General features: G+C 40.9%; 1 protein-coding gene and 1 long non-coding RNA gene across 3 annotated transcripts in view; both read left to right on the forward strand.

Annotated features, from left to right (window-relative positions):
• Positions 1-6,088, forward strand: part of gna12a (guanine nucleotide binding protein (G protein) alpha 12a) — a 23,965-nt gene extending 17,877 nt beyond the window's left edge. For both annotated transcript variants that reach the window (XM_078276520.1, XM_078276514.1), the window contains one exon: positions 716-6,088. In XM_078276520.1, coding sequence (XP_078132646.1) covers positions 716-877 — 162 coding nt within the window. In that variant the 3' untranslated portion in view covers positions 878-6,088. The remainder of the gene's footprint in view (positions 1-715) is intronic.
• Positions 6,089-11,803: 5,715 nt separating this feature from the next.
• On the forward strand, positions 11,804-13,430 carry LOC144529338 (uncharacterized). Its single transcript, XR_013502979.1, has 2 exons — positions 11,804-12,350; positions 12,805-13,430. It is a non-coding gene; the product is annotated as an uncharacterized LOC144529338 (long non-coding RNA).
• Positions 13,431-16,697: the final 3,267 nt, after the last annotated feature.

A 16,697-nucleotide genomic window follows, 5' to 3' on the forward strand; every position in this document is an offset into this window, starting at 1 on the left:
TTAAGCCTTTCTCATAATGATTTGAATCTTGATGCACAATACTGTACAGCTGTCGTATTCTTGTATTCATGTTCTCTATACTAGATTATACATTGCTATAGTTACTAAGCCTGACTCTCTGTTTTCTGTCCCTTTACGTGCCCCTTGTGGCTGTCTGAGAGTTTACACACCTGGTCCGTTGTACACACCTGTGTTGAATTAGTCATTGCCTTGATTGTCTTGTATATAAGTGACTTGCAGTTAATGCTACTTTAAAAAAAACTTTACATGCACCATGCTTTAGTAACCTGTCACTGTAAATATGCGTATACACTTAGCAGGTCATTACATTGCTTGGGATCCACTTCTTACTGATTCTAAATGTAGTAGTGATACGATACAAGGCTTCCTGACTTTTATAGGGAGTGTGTTTAAGAAGGGTTGACAGTGCAGTGAGAGGAGAAATGACAGACTCTGAATTGAGGGAGTGCACGGCTTTTCCTGTCAACGCAAATGGTCTGAATTTTACAAATATGCTGTGATATTCTCTGTCTAAAGTGTTTGTCATGCTCATGCGCACATGTAGAAAATGTCATGCTCATGCGCACATGTAGAAAACCAGGTTATCAGGCCAAGAAATGGACTCTCTTATATACATGATGTTTAAGAAATCAGCTTACAGTAGAAAGCTGACTGTAACCTTGTTACTTAAGTGTCCATGCTCTGCTTCTTCCAGGCATTCCTGGTGCAGTCGTTCAGCCGTAAGAGGAGAAACCGTGGCAAGCCACTCTTCCACCACTTCACCACTGCAGTAGACACAGAGAATATCCGCTTTGTCTTTCACGCCGTCAAGGACACCATCCTGCAGGAAAACCTCAAAGATATCATGCTGCAGTGACCTTCACGCTGCAGACGACGACGTCTCTGACTGTAAACTGTGAAACCAGCCATGAATCCACGCCTGGAGGACACTACTGCCCACGAGTGCATATTAACACTGACCTGCGGAGCAGTAAGTGGATTTTACTGAACTCTGAACCTGTGGAGCCCTGATGTTACTCTGGACCCGTTTGCCTACATCGGCCCCTGTGGAACCTGTGAGGGTCGCAGAGGACTAGACCCTGCATTTAACCTGTATAAATGTGTGTGCGCTGGAAAGACAGTCGCCTTCTTGTAGCTCTTAAGTGTTCTTGCCTTCATAAACAGGTGAGAAATTGTTTTTAAAAAAGAAAAAGAAGAAAAATAGAGAAAAGCACCAACTACATGACATGAGCACTGAAAGTGTTTTTTTCTCAGATGTGTGTGTGTGTATATATATATATATATATATATATGACAACCCTGACACTAAACATAAAAGTCAGCCGGCTGCCAGCTGAAATGAAAGGGGGAGTGAGAGAGGAAAGACAGAAAGATTTTAGAGAGAATGTTTAGAGCTGAAGAATGCCTCGTCCCAATGTCCATGTGACAGAGGGAGAGGGTGAGGGTTTGGGCTCATACTGGTCATATGCCGTGTTACGTGATAAGGTTGCACAAGTGTTCCTGTCAATGAACTTTAACAGAGGAAAGAGACGAGTCTCTCTTGTGCGCCCTCTTTTCTCCTGTGCTTCCTTTTCTCTCTATCTTTACCTCTCCTCCCCTGCTTGTTTATTCTCCTGCTCTCACCATCATACAAGAGAACAGCTGCAGATAGCAAGTCTTATCCCGTAACTCTCCTCTCCGGCACAATAGATAGATTGTTCGTCTCCTCCCTCTCCAGCAGAAACGGTAGACGGTCAAATTCTCTTAGTTTAAAACACACAGCTCCTGGTCTTGCATGAATTATGGTTCATCTCTATCCCTATGCTTTTCTACTATTTCCCACCAACTTCCCAGGAGAAGTACCACAATAGCCTAGACTCAACTATAATAAGCATCCCCTTTACAAGAAGAAGTCTTTCATATGCGGTTACACTACTCACTCCTTTTTCCTGTGAACGTGAAGGGAACATCAGAGGATGACAGGGTTGAACTGTAAATGACCTTATTCCCATGTTGCCGGTGGCCATTTTGGACTTCTGTAGCAGTCAGGGTGGGAAGTCCTAGAAGATTGGCACAAAACAAGTGAAACAAATCAGATTGAACAAAAACACTCATACTTAAACTCTTATATATGATACACAATGAGTTTCTTTCCTCCACCGAGTCTGGTATATTTTTTTTTTATCAAGACAGGACTCTATTATCACACTAATACCAAGTTACAGTTTTTCTTGATTGCTTTGACACAGCAGTCAACTCAAACTCCACCTTTTTCAAAACAGTTAACACACAGGCCGAAACAGTGGCACTCATGGTCAAAATGACACATTTTGTTTGCAAAAGGCTCTAACCGTGCCAAAACATTTAAAATATGCAACAAAAGAAAATTTTGCATTCAAAACAACACAACTTGCAAACAAGTGTATGAGCTCTTCCAATCAACCATTACACAGTGGACAACAAAATACTAAATACAGCTCTCAGTGTGAATCAGTGCACCATTGCTTGTCACTGTAGCCTATTACTGTGCGTAGCTTTCATGCCAGTGACATTTGTTGACAAATTTGCCTTCTTGCAAAGAATTGGATCCAGAATCAGAAATGCTTTGATGCAAATTGTATTGATTCCATTGATTCTTATTTCAAACTGTGGCTGAAAACTGAAATACTGTAAATATTACACAAAATACATGTAAACCAAAATAAAATCTATTACAGTAAAGTATAAACATCTATTACTGTAGAGTATAAGAAATAGCCACTATTGAAACTCAGTCTCTTCTGTCTTTGACCTCTTCCATCCATGTTGGCAAAGAACAACACAGACGCTGCACCTTTAAGGCCTGCAGACTGATTGCTAATTGAAGATTTGTGTGAAGGAGCGTCAAACAGGTGCTTCAGTGAGTTCATACTGATGTAGGTAGTTTCTAATAGTTAGGAACAGATGGTTTCTGTTTGGTTACCATAGCTAAAACGATGGAGTTTGGACTGCTTGAATGACATCCGTGTTAACTGTTCTGCAAAAGGGTGGGGAAAATGTGTCAATCCAATGAGAAAGGGTTAACACATTTGCAAGAGGTGTCTTCTGCTCTGCGGAGACAGTGATGATGAAAACCGAGTGGATCCCAGTTTCTTTAATCAGGTCAAAGCAATCAAGAAAAACTGTAATACCATAGAAACACATCGTCATCCATTTTTATGAAGTTTTATAGTCAGTTAAACCATTGGTTAGGTCTAGGGCTGCAACAGTTAGTTCATTAATCGATTGACAAATGTCAAAAGTCAAATGTCGATCAATTGCTTTTATTGCTGGTTCCAGCTTCTCAAATGTGACGGTTTGCTGTTTTTTTTCCTGTGTTATATCATTGTGAATTGAATGTGTTTGAATTTCGGACTATTTGTTGGGCAAAGCAACTCATTTAAAGACTTAGAGACTAAGAAATTGTGTTCACTATTTTCTGACATTTTGAAGCTGCACTAGTAAATATGTTTTGGATGGAGAAATGTGAAAGTGGTCGTTCGTAGTGATGAACCCACAGGGAATTATTACTACTTACCCCCTCAGCTGTACAGCGCATTTCAGCTCATTGTTTTGGTGTTATGGCCAGCAACTTGGTTCACTCAAACCGCTGGCAGCTGCTTTCAGCAAAAACGCTCTAATAAACCCACTTCACACTACCTGCTCAGCAACAAACAGCAGACAGACACAGTTATCAGTCATCTGGTGACCATAGTGGAGCATTTAGCAGCTAAAGAGTTCAAATCAATTTTGCGACGGTGGTTCACAACTAGTTCAATCAACCCAGGGTTTCCCAATCCAGTGCCGCGCGCGTTCACATAAAAGAGCCGGTGTTTTGCACATCGTGAGCAATCGCAAACATCTACCAGAGCTGCTTATTTTACATAAGAAGAGCAAACTATAATACTACATAAATATGAAGAACACAGACATGATTTTACAGGCAAAACGCAATACAGTCGCTGCTTCCTAAAACAGGAAGGAAAGCTGGCAAAAAAAGCCAACGCTGTTATGCGTGAAATACAACGCTTATCAATATCACTTCCATCAGTCAGGCACAAGATCTGACCATAATTACACTTGTGCTTTCCATAAATGGACGTTGCTTTAGCCTATTATTTCAGTTGCAACCCTGGCAGTGGTAAGCGATCTTGAGAGCAAATAAAAAATATAAAAACATAATTCATACCGATGTGCGCATTGGCAACGCACGGCTCAAGAAGCTGACAAATAGCCTATACGTAATTCCCTCCGCTTAAAATTTATATCTTTCATAAAAATACCCATCAGAGAATGTTAACAGGGTTGTTGGTCTCTAAATGTTTTAACTAGTGCTGTCAGTTAAACGCGTTATTAACGGCGTTAACACAAACCCATTGTTTATTTGTTTATCTCGAGATTAACGTTCTTTTTGGCCTAGCAAACTTTGTAGTTTTTTTCACATGCTGTTGCAACAACTAGTTACGTTAGAAACACTACAACACCACACCGGATCTAGCTAGACCGGAAACAAAACAACAGGCCGTACACACTTGTTTGGGCTTGCGAGCCGGCCAAAGAGTAGTAGGCTAAAGTTACGTTTTGAGTGGATGGCGAGCACGAGACGCCGAAATGGATGCCAATAAGATTCTGAATGGAAAGTTTACTTTTAAAAAGTTGCCAAATGGTTCCATTGACAAGACCAAAGTGATCTGTGTGTTTTGTCATTGTGAACTGAGCTATCATCGCAGCACGTCCAGTCTGAAATACCACTTGATGGCCAAGCACACAGCTGATGCAAATTAGACATTTAGAATAGATAAAAATGTGCGATTAATTGCGAGTTGACTAAGACATTAATGCGATTAATCGCGATTAAATATTTTAATCGTTTGACAGCACTAGTTTTAACTTTTATGAGCGCACGTCTCACCGGATCTTCTAAGAATGGTGACCGCGTTATCAATCGAGTGTTGATTGGTCAGTAGGTTGATCTCTAATCTCCAACATAACCTGCTCCCGAGTAGTTTAGGTTCAGCATAAGTTACCACAACGATTTAACCCGGTAACAAGTGATCCACCGTCGTGATGCACAAAATCCTGGGTTGAACCGGAAGTTACCTCGTTAACGCCAAATCTTGCTTCGTGGTACAGGCCTCAAAGTGGCCAAAAAACAATAACCAAGAGGTAAATCAGTAATGAAAATAATCACTAGTTGCAGCCCTATTTCACCACTGAGAGTTAGCTGGTAATGTAGCATAAAAAGAAAAAGTACTCTTGCTATGGTTTATTATATCTTGCGCACTGATTTATATATAATGTTGGTTAAAGTGTTGACCAGAACTCTGTCTGAGATGTCCTGTTATGTGATTAATGGATACCTGACAGCGAACCAGAAACATGTATCTTCGAAATCCTTTCAACCCATATCCTTGTTTGGATTGTTTCAAATCATTGTCTTTCTAACATGTTTTCAAGTGGAGAATCTATTAAATGAAAATGTTGATTTGATTCCCAACATTTGCATGATTTGGTACGCAGCAGTAGGAAACAGCTGGGCTGCTCCCACCCTGAATATAATGTCCAAATGGCCTCGAGGGAAATGAGGCGAGTCATGAGCACTTCCACACGCCTTATTATAATACTGTATTAAACTGTGTAATTTGTATGTATTTGTGTGTGTTTGCATAGTGACTTATGGCCCTGTTTTGTGCATGTTCATATGTCTTGTACATAGAATACTGTAAGTATTTGACTGACACTGTGTGTAATGTGGTAACCTTACAATACAAACACCACTCTGTCTAACAGTATCACTGTAACTGTAATGTTGCTGTAACATTTGTCGTTAACTAACCTACCTTTTCCACTCACGCAAGTTTTTTTGTAAGTGTCGTCATTGCACTGGATGCGTCCGAGAGAAAACAACCAGAAAGGAAAACGTCTGGGAAAATGAAACAAATACAAAAAACTTTTTAAGGCGAGCAGGATGGAGGCAGAGAATGAGAAGAGGGAGGTCTTCTGCTTTTGTTTTTTGTTTCCCAGTGCCTTGGCTCTGTGCTCTGTGGTGAAATACACTGCCGTTTGCTGACATGCTGTTTCTTTATTTTCTCAGTGTGGGCGCCTGTGTGTGTTTGTATATGGCAAAGCAAGAGGTCAAGGCATTCTGCGTTGGAAAGTGAAAAGTGGTAGAAAGATTACCAGAGCTGGGTAACAGAGGGAGAAGGCAGAGGATTTTCATAAATGTTTTGAGTTCATGAAGGAGAGAAAACATGTTTTTTTAAAAAAGTCTTGGGGCAGTGTAGTTGAGGTCATACTGATGTATAGCCCGGAGGCTAACTGTAGGCTTTCACCACATAATGTAATATGAAGCTCATCAGCTAGAGCTATCAGACCGCTGGGTATAAGAGTGAAGCTGAAGTCGGGCGATATCTTCGTTACCCAGCAGAGTCTGACCTTTGCTTTGGCTTTTAATCAGAGGAGCTCTGATACATAACAGACTGCAAGTCTCAAGAGAGAGGGAGGGAGCCCAGAAACAACTAGACCAAAGTTTTAGCGTTGTTTCAGAAATCACATAGTTAACATAGATTTTATTTACACAGGAAGTGAGTAGAATGTAATTCAAGGTCCACACACACACACACACACACACACACACACACACACACACCAGCGTATACCGGATCTCTGCAACCAAAAAAAGCCAGAAATGACCCTGTGAATGGGAAGGCACAGACTGGGGGAGGGACAGACAAAGGGAGGAAGAGAGAATACAAGAAAAAGTAAGAGGATAGAGGGAGGGAGGGAAGGAGGGAGGAGGGAGAGAGGTCATGTTTCCTCTGTTGAGCCCACTTCCTGTCCTGATCCCAAAATGGAGAGACTGTATGAACGACATCCCTCTGCCTGTTTCAGTCTCCACACACACACACACACACACACACACACACACACACACAGAAACCCAAACCAGCCTCCTGCGGTATCCTACAAAGGAGATGAGAGGAAAAAGCAGGGAGCAGAAAAATATATCCCCAGTGGTCTCTGAAACATAAGAAAGCCTTCGTTTATAGAGGCAGAGAGACGCTGAACATTTTGTCCTCAAGTTGCACCACACCATGTGTGTTACGTGTGGCCTGTGTGTGTGTGTGTGTGTGTGTGTGTGTGTGTGTGCAGTAAATTGAGTTTATCTACAGTATATGCCATATGGTCATTAACAATAGGATAACTCAGTGTTCTTTCCTGACACACAATGATTTTGATCTAACAATTTTTTGAAGTGAATATTTTTTTTAGGTTATGGCAAAATGTACAGTAAATGTAACCACAATTGACTGAAATCAACTATTTGAATACTTCAATTTAATAACGTCATGTGGATGGATGAAAAGTTATATCTGCGTAATGTAGTTATATATTCTTTTGCTAACATTAGATATATACAAAACCACAAGTTTGCTGCTGAGACAGAAGCAGGTCTAAAACAAAGTAAATTTTCTCCTGATTTTTCCATCTGAAAAACACCATATAAGTGTCAGAATGATCGGGAGGTATGTGGCTTGTGAAAAATGGCTCCAACATTCACTTTGGTAACTATGGGGCGAAAGAATCGGTCATAATCTGTTTTCACATTCCCTTCTCCCATTGGAATCAATACACTCATGACCTATTGCTGTTGTCCTAATGAGACGTGGCTGTGGCGAAACCCACGTGACACAGATACAGGAAATTACTCTGAGTTGGGGTCTCTCGGTTCTAAATCGTCTCTGGTTGAACCCAGGCCACTGCGGTAAGGACTGAGCCTTAGTATGTGGGGCGCACGCTCAACCAAATGAGCTACCAGGGCACTCCAGTTAACATTTTTACTTGTCCACAAATCAAGTATCAAAATAATAACTCTTCATAATAACAATTTGGCCGATAGCCGATACCGGTTTTGTTGTTTCCCCTTTTGTGACAGGGAAATGATCAATCTTCATTATAAAAAATAACTGAACTGTTTGAAAGTCATTCATCCCTTCATTACACTATCTTCGAATGAAGCAACCTTCTTTCACATGAAAAATAACTGCTTTTTAAAAGCCCTTTAAGCCTGTTATACAACTAACGTAACCTCCATAATGACAGTAATCTTTCAGTACAGCTACATAGCCCAACAAAAACATTTTGTTTGACATTTAAATTAAATGTAAAAGCCATTAAAAAAGCAATACAATATTAATATGTTATCCTTGGAGTGTAACACTGCTTTTATCAAGTTAAAACCTTTGTCAACCCACTGTGCTGTGAGGCTAAGCATAGTCATACAAGCCATTAGCTCATTAATGTGTGGCTACGACGTTGTAGATTTTAGGGAGACAGACGCCAGCGAAATGACAACAACTGGGCTGTGTGTGTGTGTGTGTGTGTGTGTGTGTGTGTGTGTGTGTGTGTAGGCTTCGAAACGGCGAGTCATCTAATGCGATCACCTTGTTAAGTAATCCCTTTATCATTGGCGCTGCACTGGGGGAATGTTTTCTCAAATGCTGTGGTTTATCAATAACGGAGTCTTGCTGGTGGCGGTTTATGTTGATCGCTCTCTGAAACGGTGTAATACTCCCACACGGCCAACCTTACTGTAAACAAACCACACGTGGGCATGGCACCCTTTGACCTCCTCCTTTATGCCAGCGTTGGGTCCAGTCAGTGGCTTCTTCTCTATAAAAACAAAAAAAAATTAAATAAAAAAGGCTTCTTGGGTGACTAGCAGCCATGTGGCAACCACCTAGCAATGATCTACCAACTATTAAGCAAGACCTCACTTTAATAATAGCCGAAACAGGTTGCTCAGTTAGCAAGCTCACACATTTAGAATATGTAGCCTTTCTGTATTTGTAATCTACAGTTTAATACTGTAGGTAATTTATTGCAAATATTATATTGGAGGAATCGGAAATAGATGTATTAGAGAAATAAGAAACGTATGTTGATTAGTCTAGTATACACAGACCTGAGTGCCACCACACTACACCTTATCTGTATTACTGTGTGTGTGTGTGTGTGTTAGGGTTTGAGTGTGTACACGGCCTCATGTGTGCGGATGAATTTGGTCTCATGACTTTGGTTAGGCTGATGTTTCCCTAAGGCTGTTTTGATTGGACCTACAGCTGAACTCTGATATTTAATAGTGGGCCAAGTACTCCCTCAGTTTCTGCCACACACACACACACACACACACACACACACACACACACACACACACACACACACACACACACACACACACACACACACACCCCTTTGGTTCATTAGCTGATGATTTGGCCATGATACATCACTGGACCCCAGGCCATCATCGTGTCATTAAACCACTTCTGTTTTAGTTAACGCTGATAGTGATGCCTGACATCTTATCTGCTCTGCAGGATGTTTTTTTCTCTTTAGCTGCAGAGCCTTGAGGGCAGACTGTTTGTTAATCAGGGCGATGAGCACACCAGAAAGATGAGGATAAATAAAACTACACATGCATACTTACATAATCCTAAAACTTTTACTCTATGCCTCTTACAACAACTAAGTTAAACTTATGTAAACAATTTATTAAATAGTTATAGCCTGTTTGTCCATCTCCCCCTCCATACTTTAATACTTTACAAGAAAGGTAGATGTCTCCCTCTGCTGGTATAAAAGGAGTAATGCAACATTTCAATTTACTGTGGTGCTACACAGCCAGTCTGTAAGTTAAAGGAACACGCTGACTTATTGGGACTTTAGCTTATTCACCGTAACCCCCAGAGTTAGATAAGTCCTTACATACCCTTCTCATCTCCGTGCGTGTTGTAACTCTTTCCGACGGCTCCACCGGTAGCTTAGCCTAGCACGGATCCTGAAGGTAACCGGTTCCAACTAGCCTACTGCTCCAAATAAGTGACAAAATAACGCCAACATGTTCCTGTTTACATGTTGTGATATGAGACACAGCCTTTCTGAGAATATAGTTCCCAGTTTATATACGGTTAGAAGACGGCTGTGTCTCATGTGACCTTGTTATTTGTACACACTGTGACTATATAAATCACAACATGTAAATAGGAACATGTTGGCGTTATTTTGTCACTTATTTGGAGCAGTAGGCTAGTTGGAACCGATTACCTTTAGGATCCGTGCTAGGCTAAGCTACCGGTGGAGCCGTCGGAAAGAGTTACAACACGCACGGAGATGAGAAGGGTATGTATGGACTTATCTAACTCTGGGGGTTATGGTGAATAAGCTAAAGTCCCTTTAAGACTTTCATCTTTGATCTTGTAACTTAAACTCTTGTGACATGCGAGCTTTTAATAATTATCGCATATTTTATTCACATATGCACACAAATAGCACATTCACACTCAACAAATACTAATATTTTGTACTTTGGTTGAAATTTGAATCATGAATGCAAGGTGTACTAGACGTGTGGGCGTCTCCATGCACACCTTCTATTTTGGTACATGTATGTGCAGCAGTGCAACATGCAAAAGGGTTGGGTAAAGGTGACTATAGATGAGCGGGTGTGACGATTAATAAATACTCTCTCAGCCAGTCACATCCCTGGTCTCATACTGTAGCTCTGAAGCAGCTGTGCCAATCACAGTTAAACGTGATAACAAAAACAATTACAAACAAGCCAGAGCATTTTCCCCCCTAAGCGGTGAAGCCAGATCAGCCAGTGCTGCAGAGAAAGGCCGGGCAATGCGAGACTATTTGGAGCCTAACAGTGTGCAGACCTGCTTTGTGCCCTGCAGTGATTGCAGCATTTTTGCCTGCATGTGTGCACACTTGGTCCCGTTTCTACAATGTGTTAGTAACATAATAATCCACTACAGACTTTACCAGTGTGTTAACAGATGCATGTTCTACCTGACATAGATTTCGGCACATTTTGGAGAGGATCAGATTCACATCGCGTTGCCAGACAAGAGAGGAAAAATCTGTTTCACAACACAATTCTATGCTATGTTTTCTTCCCTGGTTTTGCCCACCATGTTAAGCTACTAAGCTAATCATGTTTTGCATTTTAATGAATATCACAATGCAAGCTATAAAATAACAACATGCCCTTAGTTTATTAAGTGGCAGAGCCTGAAAAACTTCACAGCTATTTCTGAACTATTTCATGTTGTTTATTTAGCATGAGGCCATGCACTGCACTGTGTTAGGAAGGATTTTCTTAAATTCATCAGTTCGTCAGTTGATCTTTCAAAATATGAATATGAATCATCAGTTAACTTCTTCAGTTCCTTTTTGAATGCAAGTTTTGCCGATCTGATGTGCTGTGACATTTCCTCTGTGTCTGTGCATGATGCTCTCTCCTCCTCGGTCTCCATCCACCATCCTCTCTCCTCCTCGGTCTCCATCCACCATCCTCTATCCTCCTTGGTCTCCATCCACGGTCCTCTTCTCCTTCCATCATGCACCTTTCCTCTCCAGGTTTTCCTGGTCAAGAGCAGAGTAATGGCCTGCCACTAATACCATGTGGATATGATTATGAATGGTAGTGTTAGATGGGAAGTAGGCCTGGTCTTCTTCATGGGGTTTGCACAGGCCATGCACGCACAGGTATGTGAACAGATATTGCATTAAAGGGGTGATAAACCGATAAAACCGATTTTACCTTGTCATAGTTGAAAAATGACAGTTTGGTGGGTAAATAGGACATACATAGAACCTCAAAATCCCATTGACACTGCTTTCCTCTGCAAATCTCACAATTTGAAACTGCCTCTGAAAACGGGCAAATACCTCATCATTTGGCTCTAGTCTCTAGTCTTTGTCACGCCCCAACATTTACATAAGTTACACCACTGATCTGAGATCAGGTAGTCTTTTGAATCTAGGTCGCGCAGATCTCTGATATTCCATTACTAAATTCACTTCTGAGACTTTTTTATGCGAGAAGTCAACTATGTGAAGCTCAAATATGGGCCATTTTACGAAAATTGATGGCTAATTGCAAATTTGGTAAGACAGTGTCGGACTTCACAAGCTCCACAATCTGGCGGGACAGGTGGCGGCTGTTGGCCGGGTTTGCTGCCTTCCCTGTCGGCCTCTCCCCCTTCACAGACCCGCTAAGCTGAAGGATCTCACACACGAGCTGCGCTGTGTACCTTACAAAGAAGAAAGTGTATTTATATTTAGGATATTGAAAATGAACCACGGTCGTAAATGCAGTGTTTCATACGGTACAACGGAATAGCCTACTGGCCCAGAGAAAACTGTTTAGAACGAGTATATCGTACGAGAGGGAGTTGTGGATCTAACGCAGCGCCGCAGAGGCACTGGCAGAGGACATGTTTGCAGGGGTTCAGTCTCCGCTCCCCGCGCTTACTAGTTACAAGGTGAGTTGTGATTCTTTGGTGGACGTTTTTTAATGTCCCAAGGGTAGCGTTACAACAACACTAGTTGTTATTTTGGCCGCGTCTTGCGGCCGGGCATGTCTGGGCATGTAACAGACAGTATGTCTGTGTGTGCGCAGCTCTATATGTATGTGTGTGTGTGTGTGTGTGTGTGTGTGTGTGTGTGTGTGTGTGTGTGTCTGAAATATGACACCTGCTGTATCGTCTCCAATGTATGTGTGAGTGGTTCCTCAACCAGACAGCGCACAGCTCATCTAAATATTCATGAGCATACCATATTTGGAAGAAAAGCTGTCCTTCCAAATAGAGCCATTACACAGGGGTAACAAAATAGCACCTGGGACATTTTCAGCCCAACCAATGTTACATACCCTATTGGGAGACCTTAAGGAACAGTGTGAAATACCCTATATAATCATTCTATCACCCCTTTAAGGTTTTTTTTTTCCAGAAATGCGACAGACTTCCATCCATCCATCCATCTTCGTCTGCTTATCCGGGGTCGGGTCGTGGGGACAGCAGCTCCAGCAGGGGACCCCAAACTTCCCTTTCCCGGTGAAACCACATTAACTAGCTCCGACTGGGGGATCCTGAGGTGGATGGAGATATAATCCCTCCAACTAGTCCTGGGTCTTCCCCGAGGCTTCCTCCCAGCTGGATGACCCTGGAACACCTCCCTAGGGAGGTGCCCAGGGGGTATCCTTACCAGATTCCCAAACCACCTCAACTGGCTCCTTTCGACGCAAAGGAGCAGCGGCTCTACTCCAAGTTCTTCACGGATGACTGAGCTTCTCACCCTATCTCTAAGGGAGACGCCAGCCACCCTCCTGAGGAAACCCATTTTGTCCGCTTGTACCCTGACAGAGTTATTATTCCTTTTTCCTACTATCTCCTAGATTTTGTCTCTTACATTAGGATGGATATGTCTTGAACTCAACATCCTGAGCCAATGGTGTGGTTATGGTGAACTTCTGCTAGTGGAATTTTGACATGTATAAATGTATTAAAATCCAAATCAAACTCACTGCTTCACACGCCAAATAAACAGTTCTGCTTGACGGACCAATTTCTTGCATTTCTGGACATAGAATCTCTTTTTGGTAGGCCTATACATGTTCCAGAGAATGTTCCTGCTAGGCAAGATGATGAATGATTGGTGCAGCCGCACAAACTAACTGTAAATTTGCAAAATATGTAAAAACCTACCCATAAACCTGTAGATTCAAGTCTCTGATTTGACATCAAAGTATTTAAATTCAAAAGGTCATTATTTAATAGCCTTATTATATCTATTATATTGTTAGCCAATATAGCCTACCTTAACTGTAGCCTAGGTTTTCCACAAGGTGCTTTGCCATGTTGACAGGTCAGAATGACTCTCTAACACAAGTTTGCTTAAGTCTTTCAAGTGGTCAGACCACGGCTACGTTCAGCCCCGACAAAACGTAGCAACACATTCAGAACTGAACCGGTGGTGCATTGAACCTCCTGTTGTGTGCGCAAGCCTGCCTTTTTCTTTTTACATGTGAGTTTACATACCTGTCTCTGCTGATTGGGTATTACCTGTGACACGGCCACTATCTAGTTTTAAATGAATTGAATTGAATGCCTTTATTGTCATTGCATTTAAGTACAATGAAATTGTAGAGCCACTCTAGTAAGGTGAATCATCATTGTAACACATAAAACTTATCTCACCCCACAGTCATTGCAAACACACACACACACACACACACACACACACACACGTACCGAATACATCTCACCCATCATTCATAGCAAACAGTCTCTCATCTTTCCTGCCAGCACATCCTAACCTAACCATAACATAAAAACACAACTTGCCCACTCTCACACTAAGTGGATAATAAATATTCTAATGTGGATAAAGTGCTGAGTAACAGAATAAACTGCATCATTAAAAAAGTTTAGCTTAATTTAAGACTGTTATTGCTTTGGGAAAGAAGTTATTCCTAAATCTACTAGTCCTTGTTTTTAGACATCTGTAACGTCTCCCTGAGGGCAAGAGTTCAAACAGTGGGTGACCAGGGTGAGAACATGTGTCTATGTCATAGACTGTTAATGGTCTATGCACTAAACGAAAGACACACCAACCAAACGAGAGAAAACATACCTTGTTGCACACCGTTTGAACGTGCCCCCTATTTCTTTGATGATGTCTGGAGCTGTGTCCGAAATCACTTATTCACTCAGTGGACCACGCTATGTATTGAGCGATATCGGACACAGGTCTTTTATTTTGATATACTTTTGGGTCACGTGTCTGTCTTCCAAAGATGACTTCACTCCAGATTGTTCAGGTCAAAATAAAGAAATAGTGACATGAATTAATTTGCAAAAACTAAAATTGGCCCGTTATTAAACTTTTGTTTTCTCTTTTCAAATGAAAAAACATGGTATTTCACCAAAAAAAGTGTTGTTCACAGAATCGAAAAAACGAGAAATCAAAAAAACGGTCCAAATTTGTTTTGAACTGAAGAACACCTAGCTCTGGGGAGTTTACTCCCCGGAGTCCTTATGCTTTTTTTTTTTTCGCCCCGCATAGTTCCTTGGATTAGGATAGCACCAAGATCTTGGTTGCAGCTGTCGCCGTGGTCCTGCTGCACTCCCTGCTACACCCTGCTACGCTCTACGGTGCCCTGCAGTGTCCTGCTGCATCCTGCTGAGCCCTGCAGTGCCCTGCTATGACATGAACTACTACGACTACCATTGTAGTCATTGTTCCATTATCTTTATTGTGACTATTTCTGCCACTGTTCATCACATCCCCAACCGGCACCGTCAGACACCGCCTACTAAGAGCCTGGGTCTGCCGAGGTTTCCTCCTAAAAGGGAGTTTTTCCTTGCCACTGTCGCACTAAATGCTTGCTCTTGGGGTAATTACTAGAATTGTTGGGGCTTTGTAAACTATAGAGTGTGGTCTAGACCTACTCTATCTGTAAAGTGTCTCGAGATAACTCCTGTTATGATTTGATACTATAAATAAAATTGAATTGAATTGAATTAGAATGAAGAAAGACAGAAGGTGACCCAGATGTTTTTCAAAATAAAATAATAATATAGGCCTGTAACAATAGGACATAAATAAATGAATCTGGACAGATGAAAGTATTTAAGCAACAGTAGTTGATTAGGCCATGCAGTTTAATATTGTGCATTTATTCATGCACACAGCAGCCAAGTTTTCAATTAATGACTAAATTGTTTGGTGCAATATTTCGTTATATTGTTCATGTTTAGTTTTTTTATTTTTATTTATTTCAAAAAAGTGACAATGTATATTAATGAACATTTCGAAGAATGTAAATATACAGGATTATAGCCAAAGGCTAATTTCCATCCTTAGTCCCTGACAGGTCGATGGTCCCTATAAGTTAAATAAATAAAACAAGTCAGAGTAAAACATCACAATAAAAAAACAAAAATTACATAAATTACAGAGGACAGATTACAGATTATCCCAGCCAATGACAACAGGTGTGATTTTGAAGTAGCCTTTTTTAAAACTGTTTGGAAAATGAGGTGAGAGTTGATAATCCAGGTATTGCGCTTGGTATAGACTTCCAGATATCGGTTGCTCTAAAGGAAAAAAATAGCCTGGCAAAATGCACTTCTCCTAAAGGGAACAGTACAGTTACCTCTGGAGCCTGCTCTGGTTGAGCTGTTTGAGTTCTTTTTTTATATATTCCTGTAAAGGAGGTAGAGTTAGACTGAGATTTAGATTAGGATGTATAATAAGAGGTTTAGAACATGGATGTATTACCTAAGAGAGGTAGAAGCATCTTTTATGCAGAGCTGAGATGGCAGATGTTAACCCTCTCACCAGTAGGTGGCAGTATGAGTGCATGTAAGACAGAAAACAAGATGTTGCAGCTGTACAACGGAAATAAATGCAGATAATTGTAGAAAGTAACAGAAATAAAGAATAAGAGGGAGCCTAAAGTAAAAAGTAAAATAGAATAGAATAAAACAGAAACTACACAGAGTATTTATAGACAAATGACATTGAGTGCTGCTGATGAAGTGACAGTGGTGTAATCAATAGCAGCAGAGTAAACGGGCCTAAGTAAATATTGTACACCTGTCTAATATATGATATAATTAAGTTATAATACTCAGTTTGTCTGTATCATTATAATATAAATAGTGCAAGAGTCAATGTAATAATTCACATGTAATAATACATAACACATAATATAGTATGATATTATGTACATTATGATACAGTTGGGGAAATGATACATAGTATAAGATGCAGTAGTGTAATAATACAAAAGAAAAACATAACATAATAGATAGTATAGTACA

Source organism: Sander vitreus, chromosome 2 (genome assembly GCF_031162955.1).
Source record: "Sander vitreus isolate 19-12246 chromosome 2, sanVit1, whole genome shotgun sequence".
Classification (NCBI taxonomy): domain Eukaryota; kingdom Metazoa; phylum Chordata; class Actinopteri; order Perciformes; family Percidae; genus Sander; species Sander vitreus.